The sequence below is a fragment of the Bicyclus anynana genome, chromosome 7 (genome assembly GCF_947172395.1).
Source record: "Bicyclus anynana chromosome 7, ilBicAnyn1.1, whole genome shotgun sequence".
NCBI lineage: Eukaryota > Metazoa > Arthropoda > Insecta > Lepidoptera > Nymphalidae > Bicyclus > Bicyclus anynana.
Window position 1 is genome coordinate 6,316,638 of NC_069089.1, and position 15,768 is coordinate 6,332,405.

Sequence of the window (15,768 nt, forward strand, 5' to 3'; positions counted from 1 at the left end):
ATTTTAAAAGGTATTTTCAATATATTCTAATAATACCCCTTAACCTAAAAATTGAAAGCTTCACATTTCAAAGGAAAGAGAACCTTCTGGATTGATATCTACCTAAATCCAATAATGTCCATATTGGAGATTATTACTAGAGTATAAACTGACTACTTATTTGTGTTTTTATCAGGTCATGATATACAGCTGGGTTATAACCCGAAAATAAGGCAGCGCAACAAATTATAAATATAAATCTAATAAACTATAATTTTGCTATCTGTAATTAAAAAAAAATAATCAATTCCTGAAAACGGAAACACAAAGTAATTTATATCGAATTGTATAATCTAAGTAAAAGCATAACGATCGCATTTAAAATGGTCATTCACTGCATGTTGGTAGGTATAGACTGACCTTGGCAGTTCTAAGAGTCAAGGCTGGGGCATTTCTCCGTCCCCACCACGGTCCATACATACACGGCGGCGTTCTATAAAACCATTCTAACTAGCTTTTTGACATCAATCAATTCTCATTTATTGAACTAAACACACAAAATGTTCAGCAAAGTAAGTAACTAATAAATTAAGCTTTTTATTAAATGTATAAGAAAATCATTAAAAAAAGTAATTTCTTTTGTAAAAGCTAACTACGCTTAAAAATCTCACGCTAACGCTTATCAGTCCTTTGACAAAATAGCATAAAAAGTACTCTTTATTTCAATGGTTAGTATGTGGCTTTGCATAATGAGGTTCCGGGTTCGAATTCTGGATCAGGTTAAAAAAACATTGAGCTTTGTCTCAGAAATTCTCAGTCCGGAGTTGGCAGCTTTGATTTCATCTATAATTATAATACAGAGAAAATATTGTTTGTTTGTTTGCATTGCATAGGCTCTGAAACTATTGAACCATTTAAAAAAATAATAATTTATCCCCGTATTCCTACGGGAAAGGGTACCACGCAAGTGAAAGTGGCGTCTGCTACTTTCTATAAAAAGAGTAAAGGCCCTGTAGGTGGATCAATCAAAATCATGGTGAGGATGAAACGAAATTTTTCATATAGTAATTGAAAATACTTTTTCATTCTTTTAGGTAGTAGCATTCGGCGCTATCGTCGCGGCGGCCAACGCTGGTCTGTTACTCGGCCCAGCAGTTTCCTCCCAAAGCATCGTCCGCCACGACGAAGGTCACTATGCTGCCCCACTAGCCTACGCTGGTCACGGTGGTCACGCTGGTTACGCTGGTCACGGTGGTCACTACGATGGTCACTACGACGGTCATCATGAATACGTAAGTTATACTTCATCACAACTGTGATTGCCCTCTTATTATTGGGAGGCACAGACTGCACTCCTAATTTATTATTTCTATGAGGAAACACTCATAAAGATAAATAAATATAGAAGTTCGCAGACAGTTTAAGACCATCATAATAATGCCTTTTCCTATTACCCTGGGTATGGTATAAAGAGGATAGCTCCTAACAACAAAATGTGGTATTCGCAAAGTTAGACTACACTATATAGAATGAAAATATTGAAAAAATAAACAAGCAACTTATTGATCATAAACGTACGAAACTAATAAAAAATCGTAATTTAAGAATCCTAAACCTATCCAATAAAAAAAATATCAAAATCGGACAACTCTGTAAAAAGTTATGCGTGGTCTTAAATTACAATTAATGTGTAAACACTCAATGATCCCCTGTTTTCCTTAAAGTATTTTTTTTTCCAAATTTACGTGAGACCAACTTCAAAGTACCCTTTCCATTAAAAAAGAGCCATTTAAATCAGACCATTCAGTAAAAAGTTATGTTACGGGGTCTTTCAGCCCCGTACCGCAGTGAAAATGAACAGAGCTCTTCCGATTATCTGTTTGTAATTGAGTAAAAATACTATAATATAATTTTATTCTATAACCAGGCCCATCCCAAATACGACTTCGCGTACTCAGTAGCCGACCCCCACACCGGCGACCATAAGTCACAGCACGAGAGCCGCGACGGTGACGCCGTACACGGCTACTACTCGCTGGTGCAGCCCGACGGCTCCGTGCGCAAGGTCGAGTACACCGCCGATGCCCACAACGGGTAAGCTCTTTTACTAGCCAACCGCCACTCTGACGACCACAAGTCGCAGCACGAGAGCCATGTTGATGACGCCGTGCACCGCTACTATTCGCTGGTGCAGCCTGACGGCGCAAGTTCCAGTACACTACCGCTGACCACAACGCTCATCACGCCGCTACCTTAATACAGAGTAAAAAGACCCCGTATGCTAAGCCGATTTAAGTTACGCCCTTCGCACCACAGGGAAGTCTATATTATAGTAGCGGTATTAAGTACGATGGGGTATGGGGTCGATAGGGTATGGGGTCGATCGACCTCGTACCAGCGAACGTGTTACAACTGCTGACTAGGATTCCAATTTTATTTTTGTACTTTGATAATCATACATTTGTCTTCAATGGATAAACAACAAAAACATTATTTTTTTAATGACCTACCACCAAGAAATCTCCTATTTACTGAATAAATTCTAATCTTTCAGTTTCAACGCTGTCGTCCACAACTCAGCTCCATTCGTGCACCCCGCGCCCGCGCCTGCCTACCATCATTAGGGATTCAGTATTAATAATATAAACTTACAGTCCATGTACCTTAAATATCGAAATTATCAAAATTTCGTTTATAAATTTATAGTTTTATAAATGTTATGAATGTATGTGCGTGTAAATAAAGTATGATGATGTCTTAATAAGGTATTTTATCTTTATTTCCACTATTCTCAAACTCAATTTAAACACAACTCTTAAACCCAAAATTGCTACCCAAAAACGCTGTGTTGTTTATTTTTGCTATGATAAAAACGAACACCAGTATTGTTGTTTTTATACCTAACCCTATGAAACCCAATAATTTAGAAACCAAGAAAAACTTTTGCCCTTTGTATTGTTGCTATTCTTAGAATTTCTTTGTGTATTTAAACTGATACACCACTTAGTTCCCATTCCTGTGAGAACACGGGAAAAAATATAGTGTATGACACTCACAAATAACGTGGTTGTTTAGTGGTAAAAAACTTTCATAATCGATTAAGTAGATTCAGAGTTTACTCCATACAATACCTCTCTATAATAATAGTATAGACCTATATGTACCTTTAAACAATTACGCGGAAACGGATTCTAGTAGTTAGCTAGTATAAGAATAATAATAAGATTCTTGTTACTATAATACCACAAAATCAGTGAATTAGCATAAAATACATTTTGTTTTTGCCAACAAAAACTTAAACTGCTCTGTTAGCTACCTTCACCGAGTCAGTTACTTTACAAATACACAAGTACCTACTCAACGACAACAAAAATAGAAACAATAAGTAAGGTATGAGTCATCTTACGGATCTAGTTTGACAATAGGGAAGTTGACAAAACGTTACATCTAAACTAGTGATTTGAAGAGCCGATGGACGTTGGGGTCCCAAAGTGACGACCCCGCACTAGTGAACGCAGTGTTAGTCGACCCCCCACCAGGTGGACTGACGACATCAAGCGAGTCGCAGGGATTCGCTGGATGCAGGTGGTTCAGTATCGTGATGTTTGGCAGTCCCTACAAAAGGCCTATGTCCTGGAGTGGACGTCCATCGGCTGATATGATGATGATGATGAAACTAGTGAAGTCCTTGACATCGTTCGAGCTGAAACATTTTTTTTTTTTAATTTTAATACCGCCTACAACCGCTTATTATTGGTGAACGCTTACCAGGCCCTGCTGGAAAAAGGCTTCTTGTTTCTTGACACAGTATATAAACAACACGGTCCATTGAACAAGAATTGCGTCCAGCAACCAGTGGCAACCCTTGATGTCCTAGGCCTCGTCCATCTCAACCAATATTGCGCTTTACGCGTGGTTACCATTGATACCATACCTACTTGCTTGGATAATGGATACCGCCCTTACGAGACCCTTACGAGACCCTTACGAGACCTTAACGCCCAATGGCTCTTCAAATTATGTGCCCCACGTGCCATTTTAGCTTTATGACTCGTAACTTTGGTTGGGTGGACAATTGGACATTCATTACATAGGTATTTATTATTAAACCAATAGTCCATGCGCCAATTTTCATGAATTTAATTTGCAAATCTGAATCAGTTTCAAAAGATTTAAAAATAAGGACCCACCTTCATTTTACCAGCAAAACGTAGACTATGTTCTTTTCCAAGCCATGGCATCTATAAACCAAAAATCATTAAGGTCAGATTAACTGACGGACAAAATTAAATTCGCACTTATAATAAAATTTGGCAACAGAAATATGAAACGTTAAATTGTATCTAAAAGTTTAATTATATTTCAAGCACCAAAAGATGAACGCTTAGAAGCATCAAAAACTCCGCCAAATAATTGTTCATTTTTAATATCTCTCAATTTTATTTAGAACTTAACATCATAGGTAAGCGATTCCAAAACTTCCAAACTATTTTTTTATCATTTTTGCAGTAGGTTCACATCCACGCTTTTGTGTTTAACTACTCTATAATAGGACTTATCAATAAGCTTGCTTGACAAATCCTATTAGTTGAACTAATCGAGACTTGCGAAATCAAATTGGCAGTTTGTTATAAAGGAGTATTCAATTGAATATTTATTATCACGTAATATGAAAGTCCGCCAATTTACATAGCATAATAGCGTATGGATATGGATAACATATTTAATTTATTGCCATAATTTTCGAAGCATCTCGTACCTACTGCAATAAACAAGCAACTTTTATGTTATGTGTATGCGTACAAGAGTAGGTAATAAGCTAATAAAAACAACAATATATAAAAGTTATTACGCTATAAAATTTTTCATTGTATTTCATTTGCCAACCAAAAGTGAAAACACATTAGGCGATATATTTTACACTTCATTTGGTCTATAACACATACTTGTAACCCTTCTTTACCCGACTGCTATGAAGGGCCATTAGAAAACAATCTAGACTAAAATCATTTTATCATATATTGGTCCAGACTATTTTTAATTGCTTTCTACAGGTGTGATCAGAACTTACCTTTCTCTTTTTAATTCCAATATTTTATGCAATCGGGTTCCTTTAATTCTTGTATTTATTTTTTTAATTTACATTTGGGGTTACTTTTGATACGTCAAGTTTGACTATATTTACATCAGGGGCTAATTAAAAATACTCTTGATACATCAAGTTTAACTGTCCGCAACGACTCTAGATTCGGTTTGGGTATAAAGATGTAGAGAAATGACTAACTTCAAGAATTTAACTCGACAAAATCTTAACCACAAGTTCACAACAATTACGCATTTTACGTAACACAACTAACACCTTGGCAACTTTTTACACCGTCGCGTGCTACTCCAAACGTGCGCATAACGCTGAAGTTATGTACCATGACATAAATCGATATTGGTATCAAACGAGGGTCTTGAGGTGACCTTTGCTATTGTCATTATTACCGGAGAGCATTGCATGGAAGGCCTCCATGGTCTGCTGCAACCACATTTATTGTCATTGAATGATTTATGATATAAAAATGATGTCAAGAAACATATCTCATCAATCTACGCCTGGAAGTGTATCAAACAACATCAAAATGTTTAATAAAGTGAGTGTGACTAAACCGTTTCACGTGTAACGAGACACGTCGTTAACTTAATCGTGTGAAAATCATGTGAAGTGACCGCGAGTAATACAACACCGTAGCGACTAGAGCTTACCGCTTGGTGTTATTTTGTTGACGTACGGTTTTATCGCATCTTATCGTGTATCTAGATCAGTACAGTCTGGTGAAGTTGATACCTATTTGTGCTGGGTTCACCTTATTACCATCTGTTATAATTTTTCATTATTTTTCCATCAATTTTTTTCAATCTATCTTTAGGGTTGTTTTTCCGGTTTTTACAATATTTACAAGATCTATCATTATTTATGTTTCTGATTTAAAAAAAAAAATAATAAATGTTTAATTACATTCCCAAAGTTTTGTTGATACTCACTTTACGTACGTGGTGATGTTGTGGTATCTATATTCAGAAATAAAGGTATTTTGCCTCCGGGATAGAAATATTACTTTATACGGATAAAATTCACATTAAACCAAGTGAAGCCGCATGAATGAAAGAAAATGAATTTATTCAAATCTAAAAGTTACAGATAGTCAGGCATGCGAACTGGTTTATGACGAGAAAGGGCTAGGCGCAAGCTCTTTTAATGTTAGCTTAGTTATCCTTCAGTAATATTGTATACTTTGCATTATGTAGATGGTGGTCCGGTGGTTAGCCTGGCTTCCGATCAAGATAATCCTGGATCGAGTCATGGAATACTGACTGAGGTTTTCATTCTTCTAAGATATTTACACTAAAAATTCTCAGCCCGGAGTTGATGGTAACCTATAAAGGAGGCATGGTCGTGTTCTGGACCGTTAAAATACACTGATAACGATGAGACAAAGCTCAAATTATACAAATTTCAGATCATAGCGTTCGGAGTTCTCCTAACTGCGGTCAACGCTGTCTACTACCCAGGTCCTGCACTGTCGTCTCAAGGAATAGTTCGGCACGACGCAAACTTGGCTTTGGGCCATATCGCTGCCCCTGCTCACTACGCTGTGCCTCTAGTACACGCTGCTCCTTTGGCACATTACGCTGCGCCGGCGATATACCCCGGCTATGACGTACATGGTGTCGGCCATGATGAATATGTAAGTAGTCTTTGATTCGCATCATACTGCCGCTCGTGAGTCTAAGTAGTCTTTAATCTATTTAATCCCCTAATAGAGTCACTTCAATTCTCATCGCATTATCACCTATCAACAAATGATAACTTAATTATGAAGCATATTAAACTTCTGCTTCATTTCTGTTAATTTAAGTTCATCACTCTAAGATTAAAAGGTTGTAGCTCTAGTTTACTAAGCTTACATCGCACTACTTTAATACATTGTTTCAATAATTCTTGCTACAAATATATATTGTATGTGCCTTTTGGGTGAAGTAGATAATTCAGCAAATCTACTGAAGAACTGATAAATTACGAAGCATGTCTATTACAAGTTTCTAATAGCATCCTCAGTAACATCGTTTGTTAAATAATATTTTAAAAACAAGCCTTTATTATACAATATAACAGGTGCTCTATCATAGAATGTTTACCAAATTACCTAAAGAGCCTAAGCTTGATGAATTTTTCTAGTTTGGTTTAAGGCCATCCATGATTCCATCAAAGTCAAAGTCGAAAATAAAAGCGATTTTCTACTCAATCTTAGAGGATTCTTCTAATCTAATGATTGTTTTAGGCATACCCCAAATACGACTTCGCTTACTCAGTGGACGACCCCCATACCGGCGACCACAAAGCGCAGCACGAGAGTCGCGACGGTGACACAGTTCACGGATTCTATTCGTTGGTGCAACCCGACGGCTCCGTCAGAAAAGTTGAATATACTGCTGACGATCACACCGGGTAAGGAATGATATCCTCTGTTATATTGCAATGCAGTGCAAGCAATTATATACATGAGTAGGTATAGTTATACTAGCAGAGAGGCTCTGACTACACCGGCGGCCACAAGAAAATCGGTTTTAGCATTCATTGTACGTGACCATTTTTTTAGAAAATATAATAGTTATCGTGTGCGCGAGGTATACAAAACGTCGTTACAGAATGGCCCTCCTGAACTTTGGTGCACTACTTATTACATTACGAATCCAAGATGACCATCGATAAAAATCCACAAGCAAATTCCGCACTACTCGTCGAACAGTGTGAAATCGACAATCTGCCCGGATTTTCTAAATCTGTATAGTGTACATTCTCGGTTACGGGTCGGAAGCAGAAAGTGCTCAAAACATTATTATCTGCATCTAGTATCTATAGTTATCAGAATCTACTGTATCCAAATGCAGTCTCGTACCGAAATTTTGTGGTGTATTTTTGTTTGTAACATAAATATTTATTATAATTACAGATTTAACGCAGTGGTCCACAATTCGGCACCCTCGATCCATCCGCAACCGGTCTATGATGCACACTACTAATTCAAGATACTTTTAAAATTAATTTATATATGAAATAATTTATTTATTAAATTTATACACTGAAATATTATTCGTTTATTTTATTGTTCCTTTAGTTATTTCACAAGAAAACTTAAGCTTCAAAAAAAATATTTCATAACGTTATATCAGTCCGTGAGCTCACCCTGGGGTCATGCCTGAAAATCAGCGCTACAGTTAGCGTCTTAGCTGTAGCATAGAGCTGAGGCAGCGCCCCATTCAGCCGAAGCCTTAGTATTAAGTTAGTATTAATTCTCATGTATTTTTTTCTTATTTATGTTATGTTGTTTTGGCTGAATAAATGTTTTTATTATTATTATTATTATATAGAAGAATACACAAAAATTAAATAAAACTAGATATAACAAAGCCTCTATATCGAATAAACCGAATTAGTTACCCTGAAATTATTATTTATACTGTTTTATCTACATTCTCATGGATTAAGACAATTTTTTCAAGTCTTCGCGAACAATTTGTAAAACAAAACAGACCAAGTGTATGTCTAATTTTTATTCAGCATCAAATCTTTTAAATAATTTTCTTCTACTACTTTTTCTGGCCTTTTATGGTCTAGAAGATTCAGAACAATATCGTTTAACATTTTTTTTAAAACTATTGTTATTGTTTTTATTGTGTATGTCTCAAAAAATATTTCTTATACAATCACTCTAAATACGACTGAAATTAAGGCCATCAACACATCTAAAAATAAAAATACCTTTTTAAACTACCTTGAAACTAACAATATAATTGATGCTACATACCGACGGAAATAAAGGACAGTGTAAAAAGTTGATAGAGTAAAAACTACATTAAAAACTTAAGATATTATAAGAACTCAGCAACAGAATAATATAAAAAGAAGTTTTTATTTCATAGATTGTACTTCTAGTCAATGACAGATTATTCTTAGCTAGCGGGTTCCCACGATATGTTCGCATGAAAATCAGGTTTACGCAAATCCCGCGGGAACCATGGATTTGTTATTGAGAAATATAAAAAAAATTTAATAAAAAAAATACAACCGACTTCAAAACCTAAAAACGTACCCACTAAACTAAAAAGCGAAAAATAACATCAAATATGTTCTACCTGCTGATCAGTATGAAGGCGGTGCTAAGCCGGTGATGTATTAATTCAAGCCATGTGAGCATATCTTATAGTTTTAGATTTTGCAGACAGTGTTGTTTCATGTGGACCTGTCAGAAATGGCTTAAATTAAGACAACACCGGCTAAGCACCGACTTCATACTGATCAGCAGGTAGAACATATTAGGATGTTATTTTTCGCTTTTTAGTTTAGTGGGTACGTTTTTAGGTTTTGAAGTCGGTTGTATTTTTTTTATTAAAATTTTTATTATTTTTCAATTTTTAGTGTAAAATTTCATCTCAAACGAATACATCAGACCCCTAATGACAGTCATAACCCATCTTGGTACAAAATTCTCAGCAATACAAATTAATCAAGCCCAAGCACAAGGTGGCTACCGTAAACCGTTAAGGGGTTCCCTTAATTGACCTTAGTCTTCATCATCAGACCCCTAATAACAGACACAACTCATCTAGGTAGAAAGTTCTCAGCAATACGAATTAATCAAGGCCAAACACAAGGTAGTTACAATAAACTGTTAAGGAGTTCCCTTAATTGTCCTTGGTCTTCATCACCAAACCCCTAAATGACAGTCACAACCTATCTATGTGGAAAGTTCTCATTAATACAAATTAATCAAGCCCAAACACAAGGTAACTGCTGTAAATCGCCAAGGAGTTCCCTCGTCTGTTTTATGACTCCATCATCAGATCGATTTTAAACCTTCATAATTTTGTATTTCTTAAAGGTACTAAATGGAAAAGTTTACGAACTTACTAGACACCAATATAATTTTCGAAAGTTCCCCTCAATTTCTCCAGGATTCCACCATCAGATCTTGTCATGATGGCAATGGGACCAAATGGGGACTATACCGTTTCAAACAAAAAAAGAATTTTTGAAATCGGTCCAGGCGTCTTTGAGTAATCGGTGTACATACATAAAAAAAAAAAAAAATACCGACCGAATTGAGAACCTCCTCCTTTTTGAAGTCGGTTAAAAATAGCCTTTATATTGCTCAATAACCTCCATCCCCTAACCTCCATCTTCTAGTAATAGTCTTATAGAAATCAGTCCAGAAATTAACCCAGACTAATAGATTAAAGATATACAAAAATATTAAAAAAGTTTAAATTCCTTTTAGTTTCCTAAAAATAGCTATAAGCACTTGATAAAATACAGTTAGTTCGAAATTATAGACAGCCACTTCAATTTTATTTATATGAATGAGTGTTGAGTGATGATTTATCATAAAAATAAAAAAATATCGTTCAAAAATATTTTTATAATTAAAATTCTTAAAACTCATTCTAAGTTGATATACTTGTATCATTGATAGCTTAATCTATATCTTCTATCTATACTTATAATAAATCTGTGGAGAGCTCAATTACATTGTACATGAAATATATTTCCAAAATAACTCTCAGGAGGTGATTAGTGATCGATACTGATGCCAAAAATACAATCAGTAAAATTTTTGTCCTCTGCCTGTATGTTCGTTATAGAAACAAAAACTACTCGACTGATTTTAACGAAACTTAGTACAATTATTCTTCATAGCTCTGGGCAGGTTATAGTATACTTTTCATCACGCTACGATCAATAGGAGCAGAGCAGTGAAAGGAAATGTTGGGAAAACGGGAGAAGTTACTCCAATTTTTACAACGATACTACTGTAAGAGCTGGATTAAAGATGTCTAAGGGCAGACGAAATCGCGGGCGTCCGCTACTTTGAATAATATTAATTAATAAACCTTAAGTTGGACTAGCTTTCCTTTCTTAAAAAAAAAAATGTTTATAACTTAAAGAAAACAAGAAGAGGTATATAAAAAACGTTTAATAAATTAAAAAATAGTCATTATCCATTAATAATACTGATTTTGGTTTGCGCTTAGTAGTGGGAGTAGTAACCCTGGGGGTGTACTGAAGGGGCGGAGTTATGGACGACGGCGTTGAATCTGAAACAAAAGAAATTAATAATAAAGTTTATATATTTTATACAAAGACAAAAATTTAAACACCTTTGAGGCCCTTCCATAGGCATAGTAGATCATTGAGAACTATACTTCTAATTAAAAACCAATTTAGAATCTAGTGTTTAACGATAAGATAATATGTTTAAAAATTTTGAAAATCCTACTAACTACTATCCTACTAATATAATAAACGCGAAAGTTTGTATGGATATATCTTTATTTGGATGTTTGTAACTCTTTAACGCCGTCCGCTAGTACTTTAAGAAAGCAATGAATGTTTTTCTACTCTCCGCAAAATGTGACCAACAATTGTATTGTACGTTTCACTACGAAAAAAAAGTAGCTGGAAATAAACCAAAAACAATATAAATCATAACATAAATCTCCACAAAGTGTTGTCGTCTATACAAATGTACTTTGGAATTTGATCATAGTTTGTAGAGCATCATCGTACCCTCAAGTTATTATGTTGTCGTATCTACAGTGTACCGTATCTCAAGGAGCCGCGTGGTGTTCAAGTAAACATTTATGCTGCGTTTCTTGATGCAAGGTACCTTTTTAACGCATTGGATATGACAAATTTATCTATACTCCGCATTGGTAAGGGACGGAACTATAGCGGTCACCCACACTTAAGCGTCATGTCTTTACGTCTTAATGGCTGAACCCCTCTTACCACCTCAGCCCGCGGCATTCGCCATCCACCTATAGAGTAAATATGGTGGTGCAAGCTATAGGCTAGCTACCTCTACTACAGCTTCGTAACTCAACCAACTCGATAAGCTACTGAGTAAAGCTTACCCGTTGTGGTCATCGGCGGTGTACTCGACCTTGCGCACGGAGCCGTCGGGCTGCACCAGCGAGTAGTAGCCGTGCACGGCGTCACCGTCGCGGCTCTCGTGCTGTGACTTGTGGTCGCCGGTGTGGGGGTCAGCTACTGAGTAGGCGAAGTCGTATTTGGGGTAGGCCTGAAAAAAAACAATTAATTTATACACAACCGGATCGAAGGACATCTTCCAACTAGATGAAGCAATGACCACCCGAATAACATGGATCAATGAGATGAAAATCATTCGCACTGATTAAAACTACAGGGCATAACTAAAATATGCAATCGACAAGTCACAAGCATACCGAGACCGTGTAGTTCAAAAATATTAAAAGATTTTTAAAACCGCATTACTATTATTAATTAGTAATTACACTCTCGATTGTCATCAATATTCTCATTCAGTACGCTTTCGTTTAAGACCCCACTCGAGAATATCTGGAGACATTCGGTTGTTCTTTTCCACTTTCAACCCCCACAACTTTTAAACGGCTCGACCGATTTTCATCAAACAAGTCCAAGAACACTCGCCCGAAATCACCTTTAATACGAAAAAAAACACAGACAGACACGTCAAACTTACGAGTACAACACCCTTCTTTTTGCGTCGGGGGTTAAAAATCAGCATCATCCAGACCACAAAGCGTCAGCTTTTTAAAAGTATGTTCTGTGATCCAGTCGCTTCACTGCTGTTACTTGATAGCTAAAGCAATTAGCAACCGATTATTTCAGACTACCCAAGGAATGTAATATAGAAAATCAAACAACAAACAATTCCATTGAATCTAGAAATTACTTTATATTATTTTTAACTATAAGTGGACGTCCGCAACTTTGTACGCGTGGAATTCACTTTTTCACAAATCTCGTGTGAACCATGGATTTTTCTGGGATGAAAAGTAGCCTATGTGTTAATACAGAGTAAAATCTATTTCCATTCCAAATCGCTTCAGTAGTCGCAGCGCAAAGGAGGACAAACATACACACTTACTTACGTGATTAACTTGAATAAATTATGACCAAAGTAACACTTGGTCTTGGTCACCAAAGTAAATACTTACGTATTGGTCGTGGCCAGCATAGCTAGCAACGGGAGCGTAGGCAGCAGGAGCGTAGGCAGCAGAGGCGTAGGCCAAAGGTGCAGCATACGCCAACGAAGCGCCAACGTGTCCCTCATCATGACGAACGATGCTTTGGGAGGAAACAGCGTGTCCAATCAGACCAGCGTTGGCCGCGGCCAGCATGGCACCGAAAGCTACGATCTAGAAACAAACATTTTTAAGCAAAATATCCATACAATTTGCTTAAAGTTTGGAACTACCGAATACTAAGTACACTCCTATAAACTCTATCCATATGAAAATATCCATTCAAAAAGAATTAAGAACTTCTTAACTATTGTATTAATGTCACTTTTTCATAAATAACTTTAAATAGTTTAAAATACTAAAAACACGCTTTTAGCATGCACTAAAAATTACAAATATTGGATTTAAGTCACATATTTTTTTCGTACTGACAGTAAACCCTTTCTCTTGATATCCATGGGGGTGGATTTCAGCTGTTCCGCCATCTTGGGGAGGCCGCCATATTTGATTTGTAATGACGTTTCTATGCTAGTCATATATTGTCAACAGAACTCAGAGCGTGTGCAAAATTTCATCCTAATCAAAGACCGGGAAGTGGGTCAAATTAAGATTCCAAGATTTTATTTTCTTACATATAATTACAAGTGAAGCTAATATAAGCGTGTCAAAATAGATATATTTATTTTGTTTCGTCCATATATCGATGCAACCATAATAAAATTAACACTGCCCAAATAAGGTCATAAAACTTGTATCACACAAAAATAATGGATTACTTTTGCGTATTTATTACACTATTATTTCAATACAATCAACATCTTGTTTAAGATATGAATGATTATTACTAAGATCTGCGCTATAATTCACTTACGGCACCGTAACCCTGACCTCGATTGCACAAATCGGTTGTAAAATTGTTACCTATCACATAAACTTGACCTTGATACCGACGCAAAATTCAACCGTTTTATTGCATTGGTAACACACAACACCGTTTTCACAAATGTTTTATTTTTATTTTTATAGAATTCTGAATTGGTTGACTAAATTAATCCCTATTTTACTTTATTAATTTGTTTAATACTCTTACGTAACGCAATTATCAGAAAATGGCACAGCAAATTTCAGAAAACTTTAGAAAGCCATATTCCAATTCCCATAGAAATTAGATCTACTTGGATAAAACCACAATGCTAACTAGTATCAATAGCGTGCATATTATAGATGCAAAAATGTACCGCCAACCCTTAGGACTTGTGGACACTTTTTGTCGAGGCCGAAGTAATCAAGTTTGTATAATTTGCGTGTTTAGTGTTGCACACACAAATAATCCTGAGAAAGAAGATCACTAATCGAAAATGACTTTTGAAGTTGAAAAAAGTGTTTGACTAGGGTATTAGTATTAGTATTAGCATGTTAATCTATGGGTAGGAACTTAAGCCATTTTCGATTTAATGGTTTACGTACACAGCTTAGTTTTAATATTTATTTGGGTAATTAATTAGAATTATATTTCTAAGCTTTGTGATATACAAAATAAATAAAAAAATATTAAAATTGATCGAACAATTGATATACATATAGACAAACTAGCGGACGCCCGCGACTACGATGATTGATGCCCTTAGACCTCCTTAATCCGGCCCTCTCGCAAAATCCGTTATTAGCGGACTTCTACTATCTATAAACTACCTCCCTGCCAAATTACATATTCGTGCGTCAAGCGGTTTTTGAGATTTCGTGACCTTTAGCATTTATATATTAAGATAGCGATCGCCCGCGACATTACCGTCCCGTGGGAATACGGGGATAAAAATATAGTTTAGGAATAAGTTAATCAGGGATAATAGAGGATTTTAATGCTAAGAGAATTTTTCAAATCGATCCATTAGTTTCAGTGCCTGTTTATTTCAAACAAGCAATCAAATCCTTCCTCTTAATATTAGTATTAACTATGTTAAGATTAATAACAATTATGTTAATTTATGTGGCACTCACTTTAGCGAACATTGTTCTGTATTGCAGTTGGTCAGTGATTGATGTGGATAGCGAGGTACCCGCGGTTTTTATATCATATAACACTCAATATACCCGTTCATAAGTGGGGCGCTTATAAGACAATCGGTATTTCTGTAATTAGAATATTTGCAATTTTACAATCCTTTTAGGATTGGGACATACCTGATACATATTAATTGGGAATGACATCGATTTTATTTTAATTTAATTATTCCATATTTCTGTAAGTGATAGTGTAGTGTGATAAACTTGGCCTCCATTTTGGGAGTTTGAGATTGATTTTAGGCACGTTTTGTAACTTTTAGGTGGTACGTCCTTTTGTTTTAAATCATTATTACCCAAAAGAAAATGTGCCAAACCGAAACTTAATGCCATAAGGTATTTTCTATCAGTTTTACCATTTATTGTGTGGATAGTTAAATAGTGTAAATAGGGTCCAGCTACCAAGCTTTTCTTCCTTCCAAAGAATAGTGTAGTTGACTTATATCAAATTTAATATAAACAATATTTATTTCGCAAAGTACGGAATAAGGGTCCGAAGTATATCGATATTAATAATAATTAATAATATTTAAGGATTTCTTATAAAAATAAAACTTAATATAAAAATCATGTATTTTTTCAAATGTCAAAAACGCTGTCGTCCATTTTGTGACGTCGCAATGTTACTTGATGTACTAAACGTCAAACTAA

General features: G+C 35.7%; 2 protein-coding genes across 2 annotated transcripts; one reads left to right on the plus strand and one right to left on the minus strand.

Annotated features, from left to right (window-relative positions):
* The first annotated feature begins 497 nt into the window (after window positions 1-497).
* On the plus strand, window positions 498-8,114 carry LOC112058177 (cuticle protein 18.6-like). The gene is made up of 8 exons (XM_024098887.2): window positions 498-551; window positions 1,074-1,271; window positions 1,907-2,073; window positions 2,534-2,588; window positions 5,529-5,618; window positions 6,486-6,713; window positions 7,308-7,474; window positions 7,980-8,114. Exons 1-8 carry the CDS (start codon window positions 540-542, stop codon window positions 8,047-8,049), a joined length of 987 nt encoding a protein of 328 aa, XP_023954655.2. The 5' UTR covers window positions 498-539; the 3' UTR covers window positions 8,050-8,114.
* Window positions 8,115-10,985: 2,871 nt separating this feature from the next.
* Window positions 10,986-15,120, minus strand: LOC112058186 (cuticle protein 8-like). The gene is made up of 4 exons (XM_024098896.2): window positions 15,055-15,120; window positions 13,030-13,230; window positions 11,941-12,107; window positions 10,986-11,121 (listed from the first exon to the last, which is right to left on the minus strand). Exons 1-4 carry the CDS (start codon window positions 15,064-15,066, stop codon window positions 11,055-11,057), a joined length of 447 nt encoding a protein of 148 aa, XP_023954664.2. The 5' UTR covers window positions 15,067-15,120; the 3' UTR covers window positions 10,986-11,054.
* Window positions 15,121-15,768: the final 648 nt, after the last annotated feature.